The sequence below is a fragment of the Hermetia illucens genome, chromosome 1 (assembly GCF_905115235.1).
Source record: "Hermetia illucens chromosome 1, iHerIll2.2.curated.20191125, whole genome shotgun sequence".
Lineage (NCBI taxonomy): Eukaryota > Metazoa > Arthropoda > Insecta > Diptera > Stratiomyidae > Hermetia > Hermetia illucens.
Window position 1 is genome coordinate 217262811 of NC_051849.1, and position 19598 is coordinate 217282408.

Here is a 19598-nt window from a genome sequence, read left to right on the forward strand (position 1 = left end):
AAACAAAATCGGTTTAGTGTCTGTCTGTCTTTCTTCAAGGACGTAGAAATCTTCAAAAGCCTCTGGCCTGGGCACGCAAGATTGTGGAACTTTTCTCCACTAAAACTATCCCCGACTCCTTGCCCCTGCTCCGTGGAACCATCATTAAGTATTACATAACGGGGTGTAGTTAGCTTTCTAGCTAAGTCTCCTTTCTTCTATCCGCGGCGTTCGTAAGCGCCCCAGGATGATTGGGATTCCACTCTTCGCACAAAATTTTTCGGTGGTAGCACTTCACCTAGAGTTTCCCTTAGGTTGCTCCATTTTTCCACGAACCTCGAACATTGGAAGAGGATTTTCTGGGATCCCATGGCAATTTCGACAATCGGGCAAGGTGTCCGATTTAAACGTATACAGGTATTGGCGATATCCTCTATGACTACTGAGAAACTGGGTGAGGTTAGGCCCCGATGGAAGGGCCAAACTGCAAGCCCAACGACCCTTTTTTAACCGGTCCCCCTGTTTTCATCTGCTTATGGTTCTCTCCCTTTCGCCTTTTTTCACCTGCGATAAAGAAGAGATGAACCTGATGTTATATAAGTTCATCATCTCGTCTGCCTGTTATCTTATCAATCGGCATCATTCCTGAGATGAAGAACACTGCATCATCCAAGACGGTCCTGAAAGAAGAACACATCCTTAAGGCTGTTCTTCTGCATACTGCATTCAGTTTATGTGCGTTACCTAAAACATGTAGCGCTTTCCCCCAAACTGGGACGGTATACAACCAGATAGAACCACCATCCTGGCAATGAGCAGCCTGCAAATATGCCGCGACCTTCCTACGATCGGCATCATTCAAGCCTTGGGGTAGGTAGGTATCAATGGCCGCTCCGTGGAGCCTAATTAGCGCTGTGGTGTGCCGTTTTGATGCCACAAACTCCTAAGACCACGACTGCTTTTCTGAGAGCAGGGAGGCAGGGTCCAGCGGATTTAGATCTTCAGAGCCAGTCGTTAGCGTTTACGAAGGAAAGCAGTTCTCTCACCCTGCAGTTAGAAATCTCTCTGAGGTCCCCAAAAATGATTTTACCAGTATCCGTAGCCTAAATCAAGCTGGGCAATCGCAGAGAAGTGCCTAAGGGTCCTCCCCTCCCCCCTTCCCCGCATCTTCAGCAATGCGAATTGTAGGGTACACCGAGCCTGGTGGCATTGTTCCCTAAGGACAAGTGCCCCGTGCAGACCGCTGTAATCTTGTACGCATATGCACAAGTCTGACATAAGACCTCTCGTGATTGGGGTATGTTTTGCTAAGTAGTTCGAGTAGATTCCGCCCTTGACAACCGCCTTGAGCATGCCACCCAGACTGTTCAGCGCGTTTCTGCATTGCCCCACCAGCCAGGAGGATGTCGTTGCTGAGTAATGGCCGCTTAGCTGTCAACAAGAATGGCTGCGTTTCGCTTGAGGCTCGGATCATGCTCCAGCCATCGACAGATCGCACTCTTTAACCGCACCTTAACAGCATTGATTGCTTCGCTTGAGTTCATCTCTGTATCTCCGAGATGCTTTGTGACCACAACCATTTTTATGTCGTCGGCATAGCTGGGAGAACTGGGAGATTAAAAACATCGTTATGCATGATGTTCCATTCGCAGCCCTGCGAGGCAACCGCGCAGTCAACGTACTCCTTCGGTCCATCATCGATGTCATATCAAAGCATTCGCTCTCGAAAGTAGCCATCGACAATAGCAACAAGATAGGAGGAAACACCAATCGTCGCCAGAGACTTTGATATAAGGTTCCAATTAATCGAGTTGAGTCCATTCCTCGCGTCCAGAGTCGCCACCGCGCAATATTTGCTGATATTCCCACCGATCCCCTTTCCAAAAGGTGTTTACATAAACTTCGTTAGCCACAACTTATCCAGTGACTGCGCCCCCTTGCATCTGGTCCTCTGGATTCGCAATTTTGGTGCTGCCTATACTATAGTAGTGATGTATGTATGATAGATGAACTATTTATAACGTTTTTGTGAATTTAATCTTTTTATGCCGAATCTTCGATCCTGCTCCTGCTATTCCAAGATGGCTGCCCTCTTCCATCCTTGTACCACTGGACAAGGTGGGCCCTCCCGAAATAGCTATCTAAAAGGCACATAAACTAAACCTTACAGGCAAGAGTGAAACCGAATCTATTTTGAAGACAATATTGAGAGACAATTAAGAGGATTTCTTCATTATTATTTGATACTGTTGATGAAGTCATATACTGGAAGAAATAATATACTATTACTCATACATGACTCTCCTCCCATTTATAACAAAATAAAATCAAAATACGTTCCGAAGTAAGTAGATAGGTTCCTGCAGTCGCACCCCATTAGCGCTGTGGCGCGCCGTTTTGATGCTACAAACCCTAAGACCATGACTGCTGTGGTAAGAGAAAGGGGCGAATCCAGCCGGCTCAGATCTGCAGAACCTATAGCTTTCACGAAGGAAAGCAGCTGGAGATTTCTCAGAGGTCCTCAAAGAGTGGTTTACTTTGGGTCCGTAGCCTAGGTATAGCTAGAGCTGGGCAATCGCAGGCAAGTGCCTAAAGGTTTCTCCCTCTTGTCCGCAGCTTCCACAGAGTGGGGTATGCCGAGTCTGGCAGCATGGTCCTCTATAGGCTAGTTCCCTGCGCTGACCGCCGTTTGTCACAAGAGCTCTTGAGATCAGGTCTTGCTATAGGCGGGCCAAATTTCCTTGACTTGCCACCCTTAACAGGTGCAAGTGGGGTATAGAGTGTGCCCCCGAGGGACTCTCTAGAACAGAATCCTTCCTGGCCAGTCCGTCAACCCGCTAATTCCCCTCTATGTTCCTATGACCGGCAAGATAGTTCCGTGAATTCGCACACTTTTTCACTAGCCTGGATGATGTCGCCACTAAGTGCACGGTTTTAATGGCCGCTTAGCTACCGGTCAAAATGGCGAGGCTATGCTTCAGGCTCGAATCATGACCCAGTCATCGACAAGCTTCTAGTATCGCCAGTAACTCTGCTTGGAATACACCTGCGAATCTTGGGAGTACGTATGGCTTGGCTAAACTTTGTGTATCTGATAAATCTCCCGCGCCGGTTTTCCATTCTACTCCGATTGAAAAGTCCACAGCGAAGTTTCTCGACTTGCGTGTGGCGTAGTTCATGGGCAATGCCAAGAGTTCCTCAGCTACTTGGCCCTGGATGGTACAATTGCCATGGGACTTCGCTGCACAACATTTGGACTTACGTAGTATGAAAGTACTGCATGCGACACTGTATTTGATGTGGAGGTCTAAGGGAAGAGTTGCAGGAGTTCAGTGAGGGCATCTGCCGGACGGGACTGCAGTGCCCTGGGAGCTCCTGCATATGCAGTTCTTTGAATCCTATTAAGGTTCTTTCCAACCATACATTAGGATGGGACGAACTACGCCTGTGTGCACCCAACTGCGGACTTGGTGTGGCGTCCAGTCTTCAGAGAAGATGTGGAAAGAGCAAGGACGCGGTCAACATGATTTGTATCCTACAAATTAATATGCACCGGTGTGCAACTGCTCACGAGTTGGTAGCGCTTCTCACTGCGAAGACCAAAGTTGATTTAGTGCTCATCAGTGAGCAGTACCGAAACAAGGACCCAGTTTCATGGCACGCTGTATGTACCGCTGCCATATGGATTCGGGACGGCACCCTCCAAAGGATTCATACCCAAGGCCGAAGGGACGGGTTTGTCTGGATTCGGTGTTTAGGGATAATGTTTTTTAGTGACGATGTCAGACGTTCGACGCAAGCATGATGCTTTGTTGGATGCTACCTTGGCCACGGATGGGCAGATCCTGATGACTTCAATGCCAGGGCACTTGCACGGGGCATACTTCATTCAGACTCCAGAAGGAAACGAATTCTCGAAATGGCGGCGAAAACAAGGCTTGTAGTTTTAAACACCATATCCGCCCCAACGTTCCGGCGCCCAGGCTGTGAGGGGAGCATTCCAAACATAACTTTCGCGTTTTAGTCAATGGTGTCGCTAGTGGACGGGTGGTGAGTTCTGAAAGACTTCTCGGCAAGCGCCTATCAATACATTTATTCGAATTGATGGACACAAATTCTCGGTAACCCGAAAAATCGGAGCTCTGCGGAAACCCTGTTCACTTAAGGCTGTGCAGATGGATCGCATTGTACGGACACCATTCCCTGGGCAACCCGTACGTGATGAGGACTGTCCACTTTTCCTTATAAAAGAGTTGGAATATGCAGTCTTCTCTATGAAAAGCAAAAAGGCGCCAGGACTCGATGGTGTTCCAGCAGTGGTATACAAACTGGTATTCCAACATCATCCAGACATACTGCCCGGCGCATGGAACGCTTGCCTGAGAGAGGGCATTTTCGCTTCTCGTTGGAAGGTGGCAAGGCTTGTGCTGATCAGCTATGAGAAAGGCGACACTCAATTGTCGTTTTCATACCGGCCACTTTGCATGCTTGGTACTGCTGGAAAAGTTCATCAGAAATAGACTCACTGAAGCGATACGCGCTGTGGCAGTTCAGTTTTAGAGAAGGGAGGTCCAAAGTTGATGTTGTCGTTCCAGTCGTGGATGCCATTCGACGAGCGGAGGTACATAGCCGCCGAACTCGTGGGGTGGTGCTCCTCGTAACGCTTGACGTCAAAAAGGCCTTCAATTCAGTAAGATCGAAAGGCATTCTAGGCACACTAGACAATTCTGGGCGTCTGCGTACCACATCGTCTCTGAACCGGCCACGATGATGATCGCGGCAGTGATCCCCGTTGTCGTTCTTGCTAAGGAGCATCAAGCCATATACAAGCGCAAGGAGGAAGAGCCAAGGGATCTGGTTGCTCGTGAAGAACGGCAACGCAACCTAGATGAGTGGCAACTCTCTTAGCAATATGAAACTAGAAACAGGTAGACTGTGCGTCTCATTGGCAACTTAGGTAAGGGCTGAATCGAAAGCATGGTGAGCTGAATAATTTGCTTACTCAGTTCTCAAGTGGAGTTTTCAGTCTTACCCACACACGATTGGAAAGGCACGATCTCCGGATTGTATGTTTTGCAATGGATTTGTGGACGACGCCCATCACGCTTTTCTTTCTTGGGATGGGATTCGTCAGCAGCTCTATTTAACATAGGGGATCTCTCCAGAAACCATTTTTGAGGAGATGTTGAGGAGCGCTAACACGTTCGGATTCTTTCCGCTGCAAAGAAGATAGAACTCGACCGGTGAAGGAGCCGGATGGCAAGGGATTCTTTGAACTGAAAGTTTTCTTCCTCTTTTCCCCTCCCGTTGGTGAAAGGAATTCCCTGATTTGAAGGCTCCGCAAGGCGGGAGAGTTCGGAAGCCCGAAGTAATGTGATAAACGGTTGCAGACTAGCTCTCTGACGATGGGGAGACGTTTAGTTGGAAGTCCGACGACGCACCGTTGCGGAAGTCCAACACTCGTAAATGCACTCGCCTACCCCACCCAAAAAACAAACAAACAACCTTGAAGCACACCCCTGCTCACTGCTCTGGTCAAGTGGCTACCTCCCACATGAGACTGGATTATATTAATTTTTAGCATGGATATTATCTAATATGTCGATGCTCAACCGAGCTAATTACGATGTGGAGTGTTGTTTCTATGATTTGCCTTGTGGTAGACTTGCTGAGACTTAGAGAAAAACATTCTTTTCATAAACGTCCTGGATGTCCAGTATCCTAAAAAGATACAGCTCTGGTCAATTTCGACAAGCCACCGCGTAACCCTTTTCTGCTGCTTCTGTAGCATGACTGGTATTATGCCATCTGGGTCCGGAGATTTATATGCGGAGAAGCTATGTACCGATGTGATAGTCGCACACGACTGAAGCCGCATAGCCTTGAAGCAAGGCTCTGACTCGCAGTCTTCCTCACTGGCGGGGAAATGCATCTGACCAGTTCACCAGATGATTCGGAGCCTTCCGACCTTTAAGAAAGGAGGGGCTCATATCCTTTCTTACTAAATGTTTTCAATATTTTGACAATTGTGCAGCCAGGACCCCCTCTTGGCGGTCTTGATAGCCTACTTGTACTTCCTTAGGCAGTCCTCGTATAGCTGCCAATATTTGTGCCTGTAGCAAATATTAAAGATCGCCCTGATCAGCTTCCTGAAGCTGGACAGATCTTCATTCCACCACGGTGGCAATGTCTGGGGTTTCTGGACAGAACGTCTCGAATCCTTCCCCCTAAGTATCGTACTGTCAGTTAGTAGATTGATATCAAGGACCTCCTCCTAACCGTCACAGCTGTCTGAGCTGGGAAAGTGGAAGGTTGGTATACTGCTCCTGTTATATACCTATAGATTTGTATTAATAATAAAATCAAAGGATCACTAGCCTCTTTCAGTGATTTCAGAACTGCCCCAAAGCATATACCTTGCATTACCCTCGTAGCTTATCAATAGGTTGGCCTTCTTTGCTACGATGGTGGACATCGAATTTCGCAGTACTTCTGGCAGAGCTGGTAGGTCGTGAGCAATGTCATCCAAGGATATACACACATTCTCTAAGCCCACCTGCTCCAATTTGAGCAACGTTAGGTCGATGGTCTCCTTAGGTCCGGACGCAGAAAAGCTTGCAAACCCTTCCTTTCGAGTCTGTCTCGATTATTGTCTCTTGTGTTGTGGAAAAATTATAATATTTGCTTTGGAGCCCTTGGTTGTTCGGCCTCCTTCGGTCCAAGACTGATATATTAGTGACACGTTGATGCCTTCTTTCAGGAGGGGAAGCAGCAGATTAACTGAAGTGCTCTTTGAGTACTGCGCTACTCTGAGCAGGTTCGTCAGTCCCCGTCGGATAAGGAGAAGGATAATGGACTCTTATAGGCAGCAGTAAATTGATGATATCACCATTGGTAGAGTGAGGTTTCGGCTTTAACCGCAATCTTTTTCCAGCAGTTCAAAATTAAGGGAGACTGTTTTTGTGTTTTATCGACAAAAGACGTTTTTAAATACAAACCAACCCACAATGCGAGACTTTATGTGAATCATGTAACAATAATTCACTCTAATCTGAAAAGTAAAGTAAGTCATCACCTTTTCTAGATCTTCGTAATCAAATCCCTCAGGTGCTCCAAAAAGATTGAATGTAAAAACCTTCATTCAGTTGGGTTTCTCCTTTAACAAAATATGTATCTCATTCCAGAACAAAGTAGATCGTTTCGAAAGCCCACAACAATATCTGAACACCTTCACTTTTACTGAGATATTATGTAAAATCTGAATATGAATCTCACTAGACGTGACTATCTCCGTAACTATCTTTACACATGTTTAAACAATTTCGCTGGAAGATTTTTATGTGGGATGCTATCCATTTTGCCTAAAACGTGCCAAACGCACCTAATCTCTTTGGACCTTGAATATCACAAGGAAAAAAGATATTACATGCAGAAATGCATATGTTATGATGTAATCTCCATATGAGTATAAATATGTATGAATGATACAAGAAAAAAACTATCCAGAAAAGCTTTTTTATAAATTACACTTTTATGGGCAATCACATTTCAAAATATCACGATAAATGTTATTCCTCAAGTACTCCGAGGGTAGTCGGGTACAAAGTTTCTACTCGAATGGCGCACTCAATCTACCATGTAAGCAATAGTTGCGCTTAAAAAAGTACATTTCATTGCATTTCTTGCGTAAAGAGTGACTATGAACCCTCAAAGTAGGAAATTGCTATAAAACCAAGCAAAGTATCTTAATGTAAACACAGATTAGGTAATAGTTGCGTAAGTGAGTCAGTGAGCCATTGTGGTTTACAATTGATGAATTGAAAGTGAGGTATGGTAGAATTGATCTTAATGTGGAGCAGTACTTTTTGATAATTTCCTTTATTTCGACTTCATCTCTTTTCCATCCATCTTCTTCTTCTTTTTCTTCAGCCTTTGTCCCGTTCACAAGCGGGGTCGGTTCGAATGCCTGATCTGGGTGCAATCTCGAGGCTTTCAAATCCCCATCTAGCGTATCAAGCCACCGTTGTTTAGGTCTGCCTTTTGGTCGTTTACCATCGACTTCGATGTCCAGATCAATCTTGGCAAGTGAATTCTTGTTGGCACGAATTGCGTGACCATACCATCGAAGACGCCTCTCTCGCAACTTTTCCACGATCGGTGCAACCCCATAACGATCGCGGATATCCTCATTTCGAATTGATCTAAACGTGTGACGCCACTGGTCCAACGTAGCATCTTCGTCTCCATTACCGCGAGACGCCGTTCATTGTCTTTTATAGTCGGCCAACACTCAGAACCATAGAGATCGACTGGACGGACGACATCGCGGTAAATTTTAGATTTGAGACGTTCGTTGATACGTCGATCACAAAGGACACCAGTTGTGGAACGCCACTTCATCCAGGTTGCGTTAATGCATGAAGCAATTTCATAACGCACGAGGGACACGTATCATCTTCGGTAATTCCTATTCTGAACATATACCTAGCTACTGAATTATGGCCTGTCAGAATGCCCACAATACACCTGCAAGTCCTCCTGCTTTTCGACAGGATAAATTTTGCGGTACGTGTGTTGGGTTCTGGCAAGAAAAGTTTGGTGTGTTGAGCAGCATTTAGGCTCTGCCACCTGTCATTATGGGAAACTTCTTCCCAGTTTTTGAAAACAGATTTAGCCAACGCTACTGATACCCCAATTGCTGGCTCCGGTCCCGGCATAGGGGAGGTTGACCCCTCTTTCGCTAAAGCGTCCGACATTTCATTTCCCTCTATTCCACAGTGGCCAGGTACCCAGAGTAGTTCCACCGTATTGAATCTAGACATAGAGTTCAAACGGTTTCTGCATTCCTGACCGATTTTCGAGGTGATCAAAGGACTGGTCAATGCCCTCAGTGCAGCTTGACTGTCACTGCAGATTGCGATGCGCCTGCCCTTCAACCGCTCGTCAATCACCCAGTTTGCCACCCTTAGGATCGCATAAACTTCGGCTTGAAAAACCGTTGCATATTGTCCCAAAGGAAAAGCCCACTTCTCGTTTTTATTCGAGAGGTAGGCTCCGGTTCCAGAACCCTCTTCTGTTTTTGAGCCATCGGTGTAGAAGACTTCCGTATATCCCGCCACGCATTCCTCTGGGTCTTCCCAATCCTCTCTACGCTTCAGGGTAACTTCATATCTTCTACCAAACAGATGTATGGGGACACGAGAATCGGAAGGCATTGTAAGTACTGGATTTAGTCCTCCCAGTAACTCTTCCAATGCTCTGTGCCCCCACATCCGTTGTTTTCCCATAGATCTAATCGAATTAGTCTATGAGCTGCTCTCATTGCAGTGCTTTGAATAAATATATCCAGGGGCTGCAAATTGAGTAGTGCATTCAGAGCTGCGCCGGATGTCGTGATACCCAGACAAACAATTCTTTGCAGTGCGGCTAGTTTACGGTGAAAACCTTTTTGTCTCACCTTAACCCACCACACTACGGATGCATATACGAACATCGGCCTAATGATGGCAACGTATATCCACATTACCACATGAGGCCTGAGTCCCCATGTCGAGGCAAAGGTCCGTCTGCACAGCCCATAAGCTGTGAGAGCTCGTTTCATCTTTACCTCTACATGTTTGTTCCAAAGAAGTTTTTTATCTAGAGTGACCCCCAAATATTTCACTTCTTCGGAGAGTTGAAGGGTAGTACCCCTCATCTCAGGGAGACAAAGTCCATCCAGTTTTCTCCGTTTTGTGAATAAAACCATTGTGGTTTTATTTGGATTAACTGACAAACCATGTCTAAGGCACCAGCTGTCTATCAAATCAACGGCACGCTGTATATTCCTACACACCGTTCCAAGATCCCGATCAACAGCAAGTACAGCCACGTCATCAGCATAAGCTTGAGCATGTATTGGCAAATTTTGCAGTTCGCATAGCAGTGAGTCGATCAGCATACTCCACAGAAGCGGCGAAAGCACACCTCCTTGGGGGCAGCCCTTCGTCGCTTCCGTAGTCAGGTAGTGATCGACTCCTACCTCAGCGCACAACAATCTTTGCGTTAGCATAGCATGGATCCACTTAATTAAAGCATCATCAACACCATGCGCTCTGGCGGCATCACAAAGTTTTTGAAAAGGCGCACAGTCAAAAGCCCCTTTAATGTCCACGAACACCCCCATCGCGTACTCACCATTCAAAGTTGCATCCTCTATCTTTGTGACCAAAGAATGAAGAGCAGACTCACAGGACTTTCCACGTTGGTAAGCATGTTAGTTTTCACTAAGTGGGTGTGACCTAAGTGCGTTTCCACGAATGTGACGCTCCACCAGTCTCTCCAAACCTTTCAGCAAGAATGAAGTCAAACTGTTCTGTCTGAAGTTCTTTGGATTAGAATAGTCATCTTTCCCAGGCTTCGGTATGAAAACTACCTTAACCTGTTGCCAAGATGAAGGCACGTAACCCAGAGCAAGACATCTTCGAAAAATATTTCTTAGAGGTTGCTCTAAATGCTCCATACCCTCCTTTAGCATTGCCGGATAGATGCCATCCTTGCCAGGTGCTTTGAAATGTTCAAAGGATAGTATGGCAGCTCTCACCTTTTCGTGGGTAACAACCGCTTTCGCAGTGTTCCAGTTCCCCTTGCAACGCTTGCGTGTTGAAGGGGTTGCAAGAACCGTCAACTCTCCCCCTACCACCTCTCTCACCCGTTCTCCCGGAAGGTGTACTTCCAGGAGGGTCTGTACTGAGTCCAGTCTGGAGCTCGTGAAAGTACCGTCGGGTTTTCTAAGAGAATCCAACTTGGCCGACTCATCCCTTTTGAGGACTCTTCACAGCCTTGAAGTCTCCCTTTCGCCTTGCAGTTCCTCACAGTATGCTATAAAAGAGCCTCGTTTCGAGCACCTCACGAGCCTCTTATATTCGCGTTGTGAGTTCCTGAAATTTAACCAATCTTCGTTCTTGTTACTTTTGCAAGCGCGATTTAGAAGTCGCCTGGTTGATTTCCTGAGCTTTTGCAGTTCTCGGTTCCACCAAGGAACCGTTTTACCGCTTTGGCCTCGGGAAATAAGACAAGCCTCTTCATAGCACTCTAAAAGTTGCAATTCAGAGTTTTCAATTCATCTTCCAGCACCAAAGGAGTCCTTAGTCGCCTAGGGAACTGTACTTTATTGCCAAGAAGTTCATTGAACTTTGCCCGATCCGTTTTCCTAGGGTTCTGTCTTTGTACTGCAGACTGTTCGCCCGCAATAGTCTGATTGAATTCTAGATATCGGTGATCTGACAGTGAGACCTCATCTAGCACTCGCCAGTGTGTAATCAACCCTAACAATTTTGGGGTACAGATTGTTAGGTCAATTACTTCGCTTCTTCTCGGTCCCACGAACGTAGGGGCGCACCCTACGTTTGCAGTCATAAGACCAGCTGAACTGATGAAATCAAATAGCTTCTCTCCTCTTGGATTACATTTGCTACTGCCCCAACAAATATGTTGAGCATTCGCATCCCAACCTATTAAGAGTTCGAGACCACTTGATTCTGCATACGCCACCAGATCCCTAAGTTCTTGCGTCGGTGGAGGATACAAAGAATCATAGGGTAAATAAGCGGAGGCAACTATGATGTTTTTCCTCTCGCCATTTATTTGGTATTGTATGATGACCGTAGCTAAGTCCTGGGAACAATATTGTCTCAGCATAGTTGCCTCTAACCGTCTTGACATCAGGACGCAAGCTCTCGGTCTTATGGATCTTTCGTCGTAGAAGATCCCAGCCCCCTTTACTGATCCAATGCCACAGATTCTGTTAAATCGAACCCACGGTTCTTGCACCAGAAAGATATAGGGGAAATCCTGCAGCTTTGTCATTCTCGCTGCCAACAGGTAGGAGGGAGCTTTGGCATGCTGCAGGTTGATTTGACCAATCTTTGTGTTTTTCGACATAAACTTAGTCTATTGTCGCTAACAGAAGAGTCTGGTGCGTCCAGTGTGGATTTTACCAGGGTTTCCAGTTTATCCCCACCTTCCGCCGGAGATTCCGCTTCCTTGTGTCCGATTTCTCTGGGCGTTACCGCGCCTAGTGGTACAGCCACGCCATGTCCTCATTCCCAAGGTGCTTCATTTTCCTTCGCAGTGCTCTCTTCTGCCGTCGGCTTCGGGCCTTTCCAGGTTCACGGTGTCCGGACCGCTTGGATCCATTTCCACGCACCGGCGTTAAACCAGTAGGGTCCACATCACCAGCTTCCCGTTCTTCCGCTCTTCCTGGTAAGGATGAAGGAGAAGGTTCTGACAGGCATAATTCAGCCGTAGTCGGATTTCCAGTTTCTCCCAATTTGAAAGTTTCCGTACTTTCCTTTCTGGTTAACTTCGCCGTAGGCACCAAGTGCAAACTTTCCACTGAGTCGGAAAGCATGCCTTCTACAGATTGATCTGTAGGCGAGTATGAATGTGGTGAGGCCTCCAAAATCCGCGCCTCGGCCGCGACATGATTGCTCATGGTCGCGGGTGGATTCGAAGTCTGTGACTTCTTACCATTTGGAGAGTTTAAATCCATTGTTTCCATATTCATATTTTTGGACACCCTTAGTGTAGTAGTAAACTACAGGCTCCCCCACCACGACAAGGTGGTGTCCGAGGGGAAGTGGAACAGTGGTACTTTCTTGCCAGTCAGATGGTGTTCTTCCTTCCTGAATAACCCGGTTAAAGAATTCACTGAGCCGCAGTGTTGGGTCTCAGCTCTTCGCTTTCCAGAGCTCAGATTCGATGTCGTCAGGTTCTGTGAGTGTTTAACGTAGGCACCTGTCGCGGAGACTTAATCCTACGGTCCTCTTCAGACACGGATTGATTTTGTGACCACAATCAGAGCCCCACTGAGACAAGCAACAACGGTACCAGTCTATACCAAGTGCATGGCTTAGCATTCATACTGGTGGTTGCAAGAATTACCTAAATCTCTACTAAACTAAGGAGTACGGCACCCCTGCTAAAATGCAACACCACGCCGAGGTCCGAAGGTCTCTTCTCTCTTGAGCACAACCACAACCACCATGAAACTCCCACTAGGGGGGCCAACCGCAAACAACCGAGCTGTACTCACATTCAACGGGAGTTCACCCGAAGTATGAGAGTCCAGGGGCTATCCCGGTTCCCATGGTACCAATATACCCCTGGTAAGGTTTCGTGACCGATTTGCCAATTCAGACGAGTCCCCGTGCAGACTCGGGTCTGATCGCCCTAATTAGGCCTTTGGAGCATTCGCCTGCTGCATCACGGCCGGCAAACCAAAGTGAGTACAGCGTCTCCCGGTGCCACCACTATGGAGGTTCTCCTCGGCCACTTGGTTTTGGTGGGTGTCCGCAAAATCGACAATACGCTCGCCACCCTCATTGCGCGCTCCGAACCCCTTTCCCCCATGGCACCTGTTACCGTCTGCCTTTTCACCCACATGACCATTAAGGTCGCCTGCAATGATTATATAATCGTCAGCAGGTACGTGACAAGTCTTTTCATCGAGAAGTTGCCAGAAGGCATCTTTCTCGGCATCAGGTCGACCTGTCTGTGGTGCATACGGGGTAAAGAAGTGAACAGTGCGATCAGCTGATATAATGGTGAGCTTCATCAGCCGATCATTAAATCATTCGACTTCTTTAATGGCATCACGGAAACCCTCTGAGATGGCAATGCCAACACCATATTGAGTGTATGGGTTACCAAAATAGAGAAGTTTGTAGCCATTTTTACCGCGTTCGCGTTCAATGTCGCAGCTTTTGGCACCAGACCATCGGGTTTCTTGTAGAGCGCAGATATCAATGTGTCTTTTCCTCGACCTTTCCAGTTAGGGTACCAACATTTCGCGTGCAAACACGTATTTGCTTTTTTCGTTGTGTTCGGACTAACTTGCTTACGTCCTGACGCCGTCCATGCGTCAAGAACCCTTGCCTATTTCTCGACAGGACCAGGACTCGTCCTGCCGCGTCGACTAAGGTGGACGCCCTAGCATTTCTCCGAGGCTTGTGACTCAATCCGGTCATCATGTTTGTAACGACATTGTATGCATTTTCTTGGTCGACCTGTCGCGGGGCCAGTCACCAATTTCCATCCATCTTCGCGGTCAAGCAAATCTGATTTTGAACTTATCTGATAGAACCATCTTCTAATATTGTTATTTTTGGTTAAAAATGGCCCTTGAACATCACATTCCCCATTGGCCAAAGTACTCATTAAATTTTCTTTTCAGTTGCCGAAGATGAAAAAGAACCTGACGTATTTGTCAGTGACTCATGCCTCGAGCGACCGTTCCGATGTCCGCATCCTAAAATTCAATTCTATCTTTACACTAGACGAACCCAAGATGATCCAGAGCTACTTGACGTACTCAATCCCGAGCAGTTGTACTTTACGCACTTCAACCCAGCACATCCTACGAAAATTGTAATCCATGGATTTGGTGGGGGTCGAAACAACAACCCCAGCCCTGAAATCCGGAAAGCATACTTCACGGTTGGCAACTACAACATCATCATCGTCGACTACTCGACCGCCGTTAAAGAACCGTGTCTAAGCCAAATGGATTGGGCGCCGAGGTTTGGTGCCATGTGCATTGCCCAACTAGTGAAATATTTGGCACGCCATCCTCGTGGCGTGGTACCTGATGGTCTACACTTCATAGGATATAGTGTAGGAGCCCATATTGCTGGATTGGTAGCAAATTTTCTAACAGCGGCCGAAGGAAAAATTGGCAGGATAACAGGACTCGATCCTACGATTTTCTTCTATGCAGGATCAAATAACACCAGAGACTTAGATCCATCAGATGCTCATTTTGTGGATGTTTTACATACTGGAGCTGGAATTTTAGGACAATGGCACAATAGTGGCCATGCAGATTTTTATATCAACGGTGGAACTAGTCAGCCGGGATGTGCCAGCACAACGTTGTTTCGTGAGTAACAAATACTGTTTTACTACCAAGAAAGATACTTTTAATGCAGCGATCTTATATTTCAGAAACGTTAGCATGCGATCACACCAAAGTCACCCCATACTTCATCGAATCAATAACGACAGATCGAGGATTCTACGCAGGACCTTGCACAAACCTTCTCACCTATTTGATAGGATGGTGCGAACCGAAGGAATCTGAGCTCGTTCTAATGGGCGAACACTGTACCCCCAAGTAAACTTTAAGTTTCATCAATCATAATAGAATCAGTTTTAGGTCAGTCTTTCTAACGAATATCTTTTTCTACCTTTCAGGGCCCGTGGTACCTACTATGTGACAACAAACTCAAAACCACCCTATGCAAGAGGATATCCAGGAAAAAGACAATCTGCCAGATCAGGGGAATACAATGGATTACGAAAGTAAAATAATAAGAACGCGCAAATGCGTTTTCAGGTTACCGGAACTATGATCCTTAAGTAACTTCTAAGAAATCTTAGATTGTTTAGAAAAAGGCTTTATGGACATGCTTTATCAGGTGGATGCAAGGCTAATTTTATTTTAGCAGATTTTTGTTTAGGTTTCTACATTTTAGTTGTTATAGATAAATTATTGACTCGTTGTAAATAAAACATGTGAACCTACTTTTAAACTTACGAGTACCTTTTCTATCGGGAGGCTTGGTATTATCCAGAAGTCAATCTATCTGGCTTGAAAGTTAACCTTTGTTTTAGATATTTCAGTATTAGTTTGCGAATCTGAAGATTGTTGGACTGAAAAATGAGAAGCTCATATAGAATCGAAGTCGGAGTTCTTCCACTAAGCCTATGTCCTTCTTTGGGTATAACACATCAACCACACCTATGCGCCATCATTCGCGGTTGTTGAAATGTGCTTCAGCCCCTCCTACGATTTTCCGAGATCTCTGTGCTCCTTCTCCACCGTTCTATGCCAAATGCCTTTGGGGCGACACACTCATCGGCCATGTTGGAAGAGTTGATTCCACTGCATGACGTTACCCAAAATGTAATTATCGCCCCTCCTTGATGTGTGATCTATCCACTGCTAGTTCCTCCTTTCAATCTCAGTGCGTATGATTGGCATGTCTTGGTGTCGACCAAGTTCAGCGTACTCCGATGATATGTCGAAGACAGGTGCTTTTTGACGAAGGCTTAGAGTCTTCAAGTGATAATGGGGGTCGCTTTATAAGCGCTGTCTCAACTTGACCTTGGTGTTGAGATAACTGCATTTCATAACATGAATTTGGTCTCGGTGTATTTGCTTAGTCTATCAATCTATCATTTATGATTTATATGAGATCAGCTCGAACACTATTAAGAAAACTAGGGATCACCAGCAGTAACAGGCTTTCCTCTTCGCTAGATTTATCACAATTTTACACACCGAGATTAACCTCGATCCAGGCTCTGCCCGTGCTGCTTCGTCTCGAAGATACTCTTAGTCAACAGCGCCCTATTACACCTTTTCCTTTTCACAGGATGTACGAAGAAGAAAAGATGGAGTATATGTAGACCATCAGATTAAGTAAGTAACGGTTAGTAAAGGATGCAGTGATTTTGGCCTCCCGGTGTTTGGCAGTTTTATTTTGTACCATAATTGTCTGTCTGTTGGTTATCGATCACTGTCGATTAATAGTTGTGTACCCTTTGGTTGCATTTATGATTCCTTCAACCGATGGTAGGTCAGTTTTAACGGATCTTGAAAGCCTCCGGATATCGCTTTCACTTCTCCCTTCGTCAATAGCAACTCAGCGCCGCACCGATACCTCGCTAAAGTGTTTATGCTATCTTTGAAGTTCTTCTTCCTTGTGGACTGGATGTCAGTTTATTTTTTTCTCACGACTTCCTTATACCATCGTATGAGTGTTTCAAGCCTACTTAATGAACCTTCTTATGCAATCCTTGTCTTCAACATAGTTGAGTAAATTTCTGAGCAGTCTTCGTTTGATAATTTACTTCTTTTTGGGTCCCTAACAGGTCATAGACCTCACTAGATCGCGAATTTAAATGATTTTTCTTTCATGACATCAATGCTTACCTCGGGCAATACAATGATTATATTCATTTGGGTTTTTGATGCTAGCAGGAACATCCAAACGGTACTCTGCCACCGTTTTCGGGTAAAGCGGTTGACAGACCTCTAACAACATTACCAACTAAGTTGCTAATTCGTCTACTACAGACCATGTAACTTGGCTAGTAACATCATTAAGCTGTTAGACCGGGAAGAGTAGGGACCGTTGTGAGGCTCTTAATGGTCTTCAACGAGAGATGTTTATTGTTATTGAAATATTCTCATATTGCTAACCAATTACTACCTCATATTGTAACCAAGCCATGATATAGACAATGTAACTCGATTGCCGACATAAGGCTCCCGCCACGGGCAAATACTGAAAGTATATCGAAGTGTTCCGTCGACACTTGCTTGCTTGCCTCTATGCTAGTCAGGCCTGGGGAAAGTGGGTGGTCCTTTGAGTACTTGGATCCCTCTCGTGTCATTTTACAAAACTACACGTATTCGTAAGCAATGCGTGCGTCCCCAGTGTGCAATAGCGCAGATCCTTTGAGATTCCCTTCCTGTCAAAGCATCCTCAGGCCTTATATTGGAGGACGCCCCTTGATTAATGCAAATCTTGCGGAGTTAACGTACAGTAGGAAAAGTAGAAGTCCAGTGACAATTAAAAATATAGTCCTTGACCTGTGAAACTATTTTAGGTCAACGAAACCACAAGTGTAGTCTACCCATTGTTTTACAAACCCCCATCTACACTTAAAAGACGACCATGGGCACGGGTGATCATTTCAGAGGAACTGGGGTCAATTACTTCGCCGCAAGCAAAACAATAAAATTCAAAATGTGGCGCTCCGTTTTTTCATTAGTGTTCACCAAAGAAATAATCCTCTTCTTTCTTCTAGACCAGTCTTGATGAAACTGGCATTATAACTGCCACTGACAAAATCCTGCCAAGAACTGAGCGGTTTAAATACCTGGCCCACGAAATCAATTCACGTATTAGTGCAATCACAGCTAACGTAATTTGTGATCGACACTTCAATGAATGCCTCAAATCCACAATCTACCCAGTGTTATGTACATACCTTATCGCCCTACTTGGTGTCGTATGCTAAGTGGTTAGGAAAGATATTGCCAGTAATGTTACACACTACGGTCATGCAATCTCCAAGCTTTTAAATCCCCCATCCAGCATATTAAGCAACCGTTGTTTCGGTCGGCCTTTTGGTCGTTTACCATCGACTTCGATGTTCAGACCAATCTTGACAAGTGAATTCTGGTTCTCTCTCGCAATTTTTCCACGATCGGTGTAGCCCTGTAACAATCGTGGATATCATATACCATTTCGGATGTGATCAAAACATGTCACGCCACTAGTCCAATTCAATATCTTCGTCTCCATTACCGCAAGACGCCGTTCATTGTCTTTTATAGTCGGCCAACACTTAGAACTATAGAGAGCGACAGGACAGACGACATGGCGGTAAATTTTTGATTTGAGATGTTCGTTGATACGTCGATCACAAAGAACACCAGTTGTGGAACGCCTCTTCATTTGGATTACTTTAATGTATGAAGTAATTTCATATCGCAGTTTGCCAGTGGCCAAATGGGTCACTGCCGCTGACAGTGATAGTGCCTGTCTGATGGGGATCGGTCGTCAAAAATTCAGTTTTATTCTGATTCAATCTTCGTCCGTTTTGCATGAGGCGATCCTTCCACTTTTAGACAAATGCCTCGAGATCATTAGATGCTAGGAAAACTCCATCTGCATAAGGTAGTATATAGGGCGCTGGACGTTGGATGTCCCATGTAACGGTGTCCATAACAAAAACAAAGAGCAGTGGTGAGAGGGTGCTACCTTAAAGATGATATAGTTGTCAACAGCCACGTGACAAGTCTTTTCCCAAAAGGTATCTTTCTCGGCAACAGGTCGACCTAACTGTGGTGCGTACGCGTTCAAGAAGTGAATAGTGCGATCAGCTGATATAATGGTGAGCTTGATCAGCCGATCATCAAATCGTTCGACTTCTTAATGGCATCTCCCGACATCGTACTGAGTATGTCGGCTACCAAAATAGAGAAGTTTATGTCCATTTTTACCGCGTTCGGGTTACCATCAGATCATCAGATCAGATATCAATGCGCCTTCTCCGAAGGCGAGTTGCGAGTTCCTCGGTCTTTTAATTTAGGATCCCAACATTTACCTGTTTTACTCGACTAACTTACTTACGTCCTGATGTCTCCAAAGTACAAAGTACGTTGCCTGAAACCTTCCTCCTTTACCTGAACTTAAGACCAGCATTTGATGTTAATAGTATGGCGGAGTTTTTCATCAAACATAGTCATGTGGGGTATCAAATGAAAGGTTTTGGTTAATACTTTCCGAAGCCGGTGCTAGTTTTGAAATTTGCTGGGAAGGTGGGGAGTGTGATAAGGTGTTAAAAGTGAGCATTCCTTTAGCGGACCCATTCTCAGAAACTTAATAATAATAATAATAATAATCGTTGGCGCAATAATCCATATTGGATCTAGGCCTTGAAGTGTGTTAGAGCACTTCATTCAAGACCGTAACGGTACACTACAGTAGACTGTAGGAGGCAATGTGGTCAGCATTGCGCTCGCCCGAGATTATTACCCTGATTTGACTCAGGTACTCATT

General features: G+C 45.6%; 1 protein-coding gene across 1 annotated transcript in view; it reads left to right on the forward strand.

Moving 5' to 3' along the window:
- Window positions 1-15555, forward strand: part of LOC119646939 (inactive pancreatic lipase-related protein 1) — a 37946-nt gene extending 22391 nt beyond the window's left edge. The window contains exons 2-4 of the mRNA XM_038047629.1: window positions 14195-14899; window positions 14965-15133; window positions 15214-15555. Of these exons, the coding sequence (XP_037903557.1) occupies window positions 14195-14899; window positions 14965-15133; window positions 15214-15325 (986 nt within the window). The 3' untranslated portion in view covers window positions 15326-15555. The remainder of the gene's footprint in view (window positions 1-14194; window positions 14900-14964; window positions 15134-15213) is intronic.
- The last annotated feature ends 4043 nt before the right edge of the window (window positions 15556-19598 follow it).